The sequence below is a fragment of the Phaethon lepturus genome, unplaced genomic scaffold, assembly GCF_000687285.1.
Source record: "Phaethon lepturus isolate BGI_N335 unplaced genomic scaffold, ASM68728v1 Scaffold44881, whole genome shotgun sequence".
Taxonomy (NCBI): domain Eukaryota; kingdom Metazoa; phylum Chordata; class Aves; order Phaethontiformes; family Phaethontidae; genus Phaethon; species Phaethon lepturus.
The window spans coordinates 1-11,033 of record NW_010516349.1 but is presented as its reverse complement, the minus strand read 5'-3'; the positions used below and the strand labels follow the sequence as shown (position 1 = coordinate 11,033).

At 39.8% G+C, this 11,033-nt stretch overlaps 1 protein-coding gene across 2 annotated transcripts; it reads right to left on the bottom strand.

Moving 5' to 3' along the window:
* Positions 1-2,912: 2,912 nt before the first annotated feature.
* Positions 2,913-10,747, bottom strand: MAPRE1 (microtubule-associated protein, RP/EB family, member 1). 2 transcript variants are annotated; one of them, XM_010296031.1, is made up of 6 exons: positions 10,627-10,747; positions 7,763-7,908; positions 6,341-6,545; positions 5,853-5,962; positions 5,004-5,156; positions 2,913-4,617 (listed from the first exon to the last, which is right to left on the bottom strand). In XM_010296031.1, exons 1-6 carry the CDS (start codon positions 10,745-10,747, stop codon positions 4,561-4,563), a joined length of 792 nt encoding a protein of 263 aa, XP_010294333.1. In that variant the 3' UTR covers positions 2,913-4,560. The 2 variants fall into 2 exon arrangements, with proteins under 2 accessions (XP_010294333.1, XP_010294334.1); XM_010296032.1 differs by having other exon boundaries at positions 6,356-6,545.
* Between the last annotated feature and the right edge of the window lie 286 nt (positions 10,748-11,033).

Genomic DNA, 11,033 nt, shown 5'->3' with positions numbered 1-11,033 from the left:
TATTTAAAGGCCACAATTCAAAAAGCCAGCCAGCTGTGTTTAAAAGAGAAGAGCAATTTTTTACAGAAAGTGGCCTTTGCCTCTTCAAAGCTGGGATTGCCTTCTGGAAGCTTTCTTCTTGGTCTTAGAAAGTTTCAGGAGTTAAGTTTAACTTTGTTTCTTCTCTATTAAAAAAAGAAAAGAAAAAAAAATTTCTTGGAAGATACAGATTGTCTGTCTCAGTGACAGCATAAGTATGCATAGCCTCAAGAACACGGTTTGCTACCAGATAGTCCGAGCCTTCATTTTAGAAGGTGTTACTCAAAAAAGAAAACCCATTTGTTATCCATTTCTTTGGAAATGATACTTTGCCTGTATCAAAACTACCTCACCACATATTCCCTGACCAGTATTTGTGTAGCCACTATTCCTCCTTAGCCATAGAATATTGCACTTTTCCTTCCTTTCCTTGAATATGTTCTCCCACATCAGATTTCTCTCCAGTTTTATCTGCACCATTTCACGGCATGAGTTTGTTCCGATGCATTTACCTTTTTTCTTTATAACCGCAACCTTTTCTAATGTCTATTCTGTATATACCTTGCATGTTCTCCAGTCACATTTGTTTAACACCTTCCTTCCTCTGATTCTAGGCCCATTAACCATCCAAACGCAATTTCTGCGAGGAACTGGCAGGCACAGACACAGAACCTCATCCCAGGAGATCTTACTTACCAAGAGCGTTTATTCAGGTCTCCTTTCAGCAAAACCACCGTTTGCATTTTTGCTCGCTGCACTCTGAGCATCGCCAGCTACAATCTTGCAGTCTCATCCAAACTCTTGCAGTTTGATATTCCAGTTAACCAGAAGCAGATCTGCAACGACTTTGTCTCTCCTTCCTTTCTCTGCATTAAAACATCAGTAAATTCTTCAGCTGTCCTGCAGGTGCTCTGATGCACATTCCTTTTCCTCTGCCAGTAGCCTGGCTTGTTTGCAGCCCCTACAGTAAAAGCCCATATGTTAGGCCCATATTATTATCCTTTTTATTTCTTGCACTATATAGAAACTGAGAGGCACAGTCTGCGACCCACCAGGCTAACTTGAAATCTACAGTACAGTCCTCATCAAGTTTACACACTAACTTGAAAAAAAAAAATCTTGCTCTTGTGAGAAGTACGACTCCAGCCTTATCCTTGGAAGGATGTTTTAAGGAAAACTCCCACTCCTGAAGGACACACACCTTCCTGTGGACAGACATTTGACTAGTCAGACTGCAAGCTGACGAGCGCTCAAGCAGCTACATTAACCAGTGATATGATACAACAGCAAGGAAGTTTCTGGCCTTTATTTGAAGGCTTTCAACAGTTACAGTAAGAATTGTCATTGCAAACCAGGAATTTTAAAAAAAAATTGAACAATAGAAGTTAAAAAAACATCCACAAGTCCACCTGCAAGTCAGACATGTTGGTACAGAACGGAGATGTGAGCTTTTGCTTCTTCCATTCTGTACATTTTTCAAATATCTGATAAAACTAAGATACTAAGAGAGGTTGGATGCTATCGGAATTGTTCCAGCAGGTGAGCATTTAATATTTAACAGCATATACTGTACCAGTTAACAGAGTAGCTATGTTAAGTCTATGGGTTTGAGTTGGGCTTATTGTTCTTGTTTTCTTCCCAAACAGGACATTAAAAAAACATATTGTGCCAAGATATCTATAACGTAGCCACAAGTTGACTACATGAGTTTGTTCCCATTTTATTTATAACTCATCTTGGTAGCAAAGTAGTGATGTAAGCAGTTGGAAACCTTAGCAGCATTTGACTTACAAGACTGCAGTTCCAGTTTAGTTTTATAATGCACGTCCAACAGGTCCACACATTCACCAGTCTCACAAGGCGCACCAGCAGTATTTCTGACTCATCGTTCTCTTAGCATAAAAGGATGTTTGCTTGCTTTGCTAGCAGAGATCAAAATCAACCTAACGCAACCCATCCGATGACCTGGGTGCTTCACAGTTCCATACGTGCAATCCTGTCAAAAAGAGACTTGAAGCAACCACATCCCAGCGCGCAACTGGACTGCAAAGAGCAGACACGTACTATTGCCATCTTTTGCTTTGAGTTGCTGGAATAATGGAGCATTTAGAGCCAAAAAATATGCTTCCAACCTCAAAGCAAGTAATAGTAAAGAAGATTTTATGTGCATCAACCCCCCCATTCCATGTCTGCACTTCCATAGCCCAACATCAGTTTTGCAATACCAGTAGGCAATGCCAGCAATGCCCATTCTTTAGAATAAGACATCCACAGAGCACTTCAGGGGCAGGGAGGGGTGTTCTCCAGCATGACAGAGAAGCCCTGCAGGCAGCTCTTCCAATTTCAAGGTTAGGTACATCACATAAGCACTCCTCTGAAGATGCTGGTCTCTGCACACATCTGTGACAGTAACATTTAAGCTCATCTATGAAACACACTTCAAAAGAAACAAATCAACAAAGTTTAGAGTCAATCTGCTCATAGAGACTGGTGACAGATACAATTAACATCTTTTTCTAACTAATAAACAGTGTTTTAGCCATTTTCAAACACTTCAAACACACTTAAAGCCATGTGACAGAATTCCTATTATACAGCCCCATTTTCACACCATTAGAAGAGGGAAGCCAACAATACATTCACATTTCATCCACTTGTGGGAGGGAGAAAAAAATTAAAAATAAAGAAAAAAAGAACTCAAGCAATGGTTTCCCCCAGAACACTCCAAAAGAAGTTTCAACATTACTGCTACCCAAGTTAGCAATGACTATAACTAGGACTGGAGAAAGCAAGCTGATATTCCAGGTCCTGCAAGCTTCATCATGAAAACTATCACGAACTTCAGCTTTGCCTAATCATATCTGAAAGCATGAGAGACTCCAGTAGACATGACACTCTTGAAATACAGAACTTTATTTAGAAACTGCTTAAAATAGAAAAACCCTGTCAAGAAAAATCCAAGTCAAATATGGTTTCTCAGTAAAATGGAGTTTTAGGGCAACAAAAGTCTAAAAGGCCACAAGAGAAATAGCACCACTGCAATTTTAAACAATGGCTAGATACTTGCATTTTTGGCATTCACTGAATTTGGGTTTTTCTCTGAATTTCACAAAGATTCATGCACTACACAACATTTACCATAAAATGCTCTCCTACACACATTTGAGGACAAGCTACCACCAGGAACAAATGAATACAAGCACAACAGGACTGATCAATCTCAGTAGTGAAGGGGGATCAGAAGTCTTGCAGGATCTTGCCAAACACAACAGTAATGAGGGGCTTGATAGCAAAAAAGGACAGTTAAGGAAAGGATTTAAATATTAATATTTAAGTTAGTCTCAGTACTGTATTTTCTGCAATAACATTAGCTCTGTTAGCCAGCATCTTTTAGTTTTTACCCCAGAAGACTACTGAACTGGCAAGTATTATTATTAGATATGCCCTGGTTTGAAAGGAAAAAAAAAAAAAGAAAAAAGATGCAGAAAAATCATCATCCTCATGTGCTCAATTCACTTTCATTCTAAGATAGTTGCACAGTGCAAGTCCTGTTACAGCTATCGGATTTGATCAGCATTCCTTGGGATGGGAAAGAGAAAAGAACAAGTGAGAGACCAAAAAGTATACCAACAAAAATAAAAAGAAACAGGACAAATAGAAACAAGAGCCAGGAAGCAAAATTACTTCTGAAGAACATTTTAGGCAGTAAGACTGAATGCCCTTCGCTTTTTTTGATGGTTTGTTTTTTTTGTTTTGTTTTTCTTACAGAAAACACAGTACATTTTGGCAAAGTCATTAGCCACAATGCCATAGAAAAAGGCTTTAGCACTCTTCTAGGTAATTTATGTGTCTCAGCTGTTCATACTCCCTCTAATCTTGTGACAGGCAACGTTAAGGCCTATTTCATCGAGAACTAATCACTTAGTAAGCAGCTTTACATAGGAACCGAGTTTTGTTTTAATAGCCCCTTTTGAGCAGTTGCTGACAAAGTGAGATTGCCATGCAAGGCCTCTCGGACAGCAGTGAATGGAGTTAAACAAGCGTCTACCCCAATATGAAGCACATAAAATCTCCTGTCACATTACTTCAATTTGGCATATGGAAGCATATTTTAAATACTCTTAAGGCATTTTACTATAATTTCCATGCTGCAATTTCACATTAACTCAATCTTTCTGTGAGTCAGAGTCTTTAATTTCTCTACTACACACCACCTTAGATACAAAAAGAGTCTTCCCACAAACCAGTGTTTCACCAGCAAACCATTCTGCAACAAGTTCCAAATATTCAGCCTCTTGCTCCCTAAATATACCACCTAGATGTGAATACTGCTCTGCTACAAAGTGAGAAAGAGCTCCTAACTCAAACCCACTGTAAAAAGTGAAACTTCTGCAAAGTGCACTTTAAGAAGAGGTACTTTTTTGCTTATGAAAAGAAACCAGTGAGTCCTCTAAGAATAAAGTGGAGTATTTTACAGTTAAGCACATGATCTGGGGCAAAGAATTCTGATGTTGCTGCTCTGCTGGTACAGTACGTGGTCTGTTAATACTCTTCTTGTTCCTCCTGCGGTGCTCCTTCGTCAGGTATCACAAAGCCTTCCTGAAGGGGAATAAAACAAGTGCTTTAATGAAAATCTGATGTCAAACTAGTTCCTGGCTACTCTATAAGCTCTTTTTTTTTTTTGTCCTTTTACTTAGGATAAATACCCTTAAGTCACCATTTACAGTGTCAAGATATATTACCAGTAGGGTTATTTTACTAATCTTTGATCTATTTGTTATATACTCTTCATGAAAGGCTAACCTTGTTTGCTGCCTGATTATAATTATGTTATCTGTTCCTTTATGACCTAGCTTTTTCCTGTAATAAAGAAAAAAAAAAACAGAACCAACCAAGTAGAAAGAGGGAGCCCTGGAAAGCAAACCAGCTTCCAATTACAAGAGAAGGGAGGAACCATGCAATACAATTTATACCAGATTACTTACATCTGTGGCATAAAGAATTTCCACAATCCTCTGCAACACTGGATCATTCTCCCCTTCATTCTCCTGGCAGATCAATTCAATGTTCCTCAATTTGCCAAAGTAGAAGTCTCTCTCCTTCTCCAGATCTTCAACAGTAAGTTTCAATACATTGATCTGCCAAAGGGCATCAGTAATAATTTATCCAACAAAGAGAGAATTCAGTAGTATCTACTCAAAAGCCAGGTCCCCAAAGTTCTCTGAAAGGTGATAATATGCAAAGCACTTCAGAAGTAACTAAGATGGGGGGCAAAAAGGGGGACTGTGAGAGGAGGAAAAGGCCTGTTCCTCAAACAGTAGTATTATTGCCACAAGAAACACCCAGTCCAACACATGCAATACCGCCTGGAAATTCTAAAGGCTTATTGCATGAAATAGGTAAAACACTAACTGCCTGCAGTTTTCTTTGCTAGCACATTCTTTCAAGACAACTCTCACACTGACGGCAGTTTTAGTTGTATTACATTCAGCACTTCAGTGAAGTAGCAGCTGCTCATAGCTCAGTTGGAATGCTGTGATAGCTGCAACACAGCTGTGGAAATACTTAAAAACAATGCTATGTGTGATATGGCACATACTAGGTTTAAATGTCTTGGTACTCATGTACCACAGAAGGTGTTTCGCTCCTGTCAGGAGAGCAAGACCATTACAACGAAGGCTTCCAATTAAGTGATTTTAAATGAGCTTGCTTACTAGATTCTCTAGATTTTCTTCCATCTGCCTGACCCAGTCATTTCATGCTATTAAAAAAAAAGTCTGCACACAGGTCTATAAAGCACAGGTCAATACAGAAGGCCATTTTGGTCAACACACCTGCTCAATCAATCCTGCTGACTCATCGTCTCCTGCAGCCTTTTTGACCATTCCAGTACCAGTTTTTGGAGTTGCTGCAGTCCTCTGTGTAACAATGGGCCTCTGTGGGGCTGCAAGATTAACTCAGTGTTAGTTCCCCTCAGAACACCTTTCTTCCTATAAAGGTATTATCCCCCTTCCAAACATGCTTAGGCGTGTAAGAGTTTGAAGATATGCTCCTTCCTTCTTCTTGACTCCATGTGATATGTCCCTTTTTTTTTTGGCATGTGTTGGCACCAATCCTTGCCATTTTCTCTGTTAGAGAAGATTGTTCTTTCTGTAGCCTCCAGATAACTGGGTACTACAGGATGACTCAGTGTTTGAGGCCTAGCATCTCTGAAACAAGATGCAAAATACTGTAATTTCATACACTGATTTTAAATAGCAACCCAGTCTTATTTTCCCAGAGTTCTTAACGATCTAGATAATCTTTTAACTATTTTCTCTACCTGCACTGCTAGAACTGAGAGATTTCTTGGGTTTGTTCACAACTGGAGCAACAAGGTTTGGTGCTACTGTCTCTTGGCCTTGTCGAGCAGCAACAGGATCATACTCCTTCCCATCATAGTTTGCATCAAAAAATTTTTTGAACCACTGAACAAATTCAAAGTTGTCCTGAAATTTTCCTTTCACTAGTTTGTCCACAGGAATTATCTGGAGGGGGGGGAAGAAAAAAAAAGTCAAATTCATATTAAGGGCAAAGAATCTCTCTCTCTTTATATAAAGTTTTAAAATTAGTGCACTAGGAAGATATGCAAATGTAATTCTTTGTGCAGTCTAGAGAAAATCCTACTTGAACATAACTGTATGTCAAATAGTAGGATTTTTAATACTAATTGGAATTAAAAACAAACCGTGCTTTCAACTGTGAGGGTCCAAATAATTTTAAATAATTCTGCAGCAAGGTTTCTGCTACATCAAGTTTCAACACAAAACTTCTTTCTGTAAATTTGAAGCTGGCTGACCCAGTGCTACCTTTCATGAATCTGAACTGATGACCGAATTCACAGACTGCTAGCACACAGAACTGCTGCAAGATCTAAACATCACCTTTTTAGTAGATTACAATTACAGTTTCCCTTACATGAGGAGTATAACTGAAGATTATTAACAAGATGCAGCAAATTGTGAAGTCTTGTTTGTAGGCCACGAGCTGAGAGTCCATGACCTGGCAGAGGCCAGGAGCCATTACCATTATGTGATCATTCGGCACCTGAAAGCACAGCTGCCTGTCCAGTTCTGGACATACTGCACAAACTACTTCCCCCAAGCAGAAGACAATTAAGTATTGAAGCTGCTAGCCAACACAGAATGAGACGTCGCCTTAAAGACAGGAAAAAGCTTTAACACAGGAATGTTCTGCCATTCAGCAAACATGCTGCCAGGAACTGTTACCTAGATAAATCACCCTTCCATAAGCATAACTATCATTCAATCCAAAAAAAGTTTTTTCCACAGACGTCATTTTCACTAGCTTAAAATTATACATGCTTGTAAAGAGGAATTTGAAATCCTTAGGACTACCACACAAGTAGGTTATGGGAACATACCTGGTACAAAGATGGTTCAGACAGGAAGCTCAAGTAAACCTTAACTCAGAGAAATGTCGATATTAGTCTGTGCTACATAAGTTGCACAGAATTAAAATGGAAAAATTCATCTCGCCATTAAGAACTGGAAACCTAACCTTAGTTGAAGTAAAGCAGAGAGTGCCCTAAAGCAAGTGAGGACCCCAATGCAAAACCAAAAGTTTTGAGATTTACAAACCAAAAGTAAACTCTGTTCCCAGATTTACTCAGCTCTAAATTTAAAAGTACATTCCATCTACTTTGATATTAAGAGCACAGAGACTCAGTTACAGCCCAGCTTACTTTGTCAACACCCATTCGTTTAAAACCTGCTTGTAGAACCTTGAAGTTTTGAATGTACTCATGTTCCAATTTTGCTTGAAACTTCACTTTCTTGAGTGCTACAGAACCTGGGAAGAGCATGTCCATAAACTGACAGTATGCAGCACCTGCCAAAAGAAAAAGAATACAAATCCTAGGATGAATCAAGCCAGCTCACTAGCCTACGTAAGTTACTTTTCAGTGAGATCAGCGAACTGACCTGACTCATTCCTCAGCTACACAATCCCTTAAAGGCAACAAAAGCAAGAAAACAGGAACCTTCAGTCTCCTGTTTTGGTGCAGCATGGCTGTAAATAAGCTTAAGCAAAAGTTTGGTTCTGCAGTTTGGTCTCATGACTTGAACTTTTATGAACAAGAGCAATCCTGCTTCCATAATTCCAAAAGAAAAAAAAATATCCAATGAGTAATTTGACTTTCCTTCTTCACGGATATCAGTGCAGACCTGAGACATTACATGTGTCCAACAGGCATGTAATCTCCTCTTATCAACACTAATAGAAGTAAACTAGAAAAAAAATTATTCTAAAAGTCATATTTAATCATTATTAAAATAGCGATACATTTACTTACTACAAACGGAACCTATACACAATTCAAGGTGCCCTCAAAGGCAAAAGGCCAAGTTAAGCTGGATTATATTTAAATAAAGACTTAATCAAAGAACTGAAATGAGACAGTGTTTCTTTCTATTAATTTTAAATCCTTCATGTACTTCAATTCAGCTCTTACCGTAATAAGAGCAAAAGAGGGATTCAGTTGAGTCTCAAAGATTAGACAACCACCTCCAAAAAAAATAGCTTTTGTAGAACATATACACCCATTAAAAAAAAGAAAGATATTTTTAAACTATATCCTCACTCTACAGTGATGATATGCAACTGTGTGCCACTGAAAATATAAGCACAACATTCTGAGCATTGCTCCCCCACCAATATCAATGAACTAAGTGCACACAGAGTGTAATGGAACCTTAGCCTAAAACACCAAACAGCCACACGACAAGCTTCGTGTGGCATCATGATGCTGCCCTAAACTGGTCTATTCATCTCAAACATAGCTAAGAAAGTCCTATATTGTTCACGTTCTATCAAGATATTTTGCAGGTCTTTTGGGGCTCCCCCTTTCACCTGCTACTAGAAGATTGCTGCTCATCGACGGGTACAAATAAAAAAAAAAAAAAACAACTTGCTGTTTGATCTCCACTGTCTTTCCATTCACTTGCTGAAGAACTCCAATGTCCAGCTCAAAAAAAAATAGATGACTTGCTAGAAAACAGGGTTTTGCTAACTATTGGCAGTTTGAGCAATTAGCTGATTAAAAAAAAAAAGAGAGAGAGATAAGCCAAAGGTCATCTTTCGTGTATTTATGCAACCTCAAATTGCTGCTGTCACTACTGCCCTTGCCAAAGGTAGCAAAACGAGCTTGGAAACTCCTGTTTTCACATGACTACAACAGACAGTGAAAGCCACTTCCATACCTGCAGAGGCATGAAGTATTTTTGCAGACACAGGAAAGGGACATTACTCAGCGCATACCACATCAACAACCCTCAGCCTTTTCCCGAAACCAGGTGAGCTGAAATTCTGCAGAGCCAGTATTAATTATCCTCACTTCTCAGAGTCGGAGCTCTCACAGGATTCAAGACACACCAATTTAAGCAAAACTTCTGAGATGCATAAATAAACAACACACACAACATGTTTTTAACCTGCCCATCTGAAAGCAGACAATGCTTACCACTTCCCTTACTTCTGTGATTGTAGATCTTTAGTTCCTTCATCCTTATAGTTTTTCTCCATCAACTCGCTAGACAAAAGCCACTACAAATACCTGTCAGATGTCTACTGTAAGCCTCCTATTTCTCTGTAATCTTTTTGAATGCTTCTTCCCTGGTCTCAGCTGCAGTCTGTATTGACAGTCACAAACTTATTTAAAATTTATTCCTCCTTTTATTCCACCTCCAGTTTCCACATTTCTCATTCTCTGAGCAACACCTCATCTCAAACTCCCTGTATGAGCTGCACTTCCTCTTTTCACCAAGTCCCTTTCACCTGCCTGTTGCAGTTATCCAAATCACCATCTTTTACCTAGGCTGCATTTTTAGCCTTCAGTTTTTTTCAGATCTTACTCCATAGACTATTATTTTTTATTCGTTTCTACAAGCCTCCTCCCACACACATGCACGCTCCTCCCTATGATGACACTTGACTCCATTCCTGTACCACAATCACTTCCCCTTTTCTGCCTACAACTCCATCCGAGATTCAGCTGTGCTAAAGTCAGCTCAAGCTAAAGTAAGCTCGGGTGACACAGACTGACACGGTCCTTTACCATAAGGAGTTGTAAAGTCCTGAAGGCGAATCCAAGAGTCACCAGTATGCCTTCTTCACATCGCTCCTTCTGCCCAACCTCCCAAATCTCCTAGTAGTTGTCTTCCATAAGAATTCACATTTGTTTATGCTACTTATTACACTTGTAAGACTTAATCTATCCGCCAAGACTAAATGCTTAACTCCTCATTGGAAAGCACCCTCTCCTATGAGTCTTTTCTCCATGTTAACCCCCATTCCTTTTTCTTGCATCTACACCGCAGTGAGTCAGAATAATGTGCCTTTTCACAATGCTTACATTATTAACAACCATTTCAATAAAACTCTAACCATAACTGGATTCTCACATTGACCATGTATCTGTTCACACCTGAAATTTAGCCAACCGCATGGCTACAGAGGGCCAGCACAGGCGGTTCACACGGTGCAGCTGTATTTCTGCAGAACTAGGGAGCACACCAGATTTGGACCCCGCCCCACGCTGAGCCCCCTTACCTGAGCAGAGCTGTTCAATCTTTGTCAGCGTCAGCTGCAGAGACTCATTGATCCACGCGAGCATGTCATGTCGACTCAAGTTATCACTAGTCACTGAAGTAGAATACACATTAACTGCCATTTTCTGAAAGACAGAACCAAAGGCGTAAGTACCACAGATATTAACGCCACACGTTTTCATCGCTTGCCTCAGGACACGCTCACTAGGTTGCGGTGGAGGTGCTTCTTTCGGAGCCTTCGCGACACAACAGCCGAGCACGATGCAAGGGAACTGCCTGCTGCTAACAGCTGGCCGGACCTGTGGAGTTCGTCACATCTGTAAAGGACGCGGTTTCGTGCTTTTTGAAGAAAAATTAACAGCAAAGCACCCACATGGAAACACCCATGAAAGGAATCACAGCCGCGGC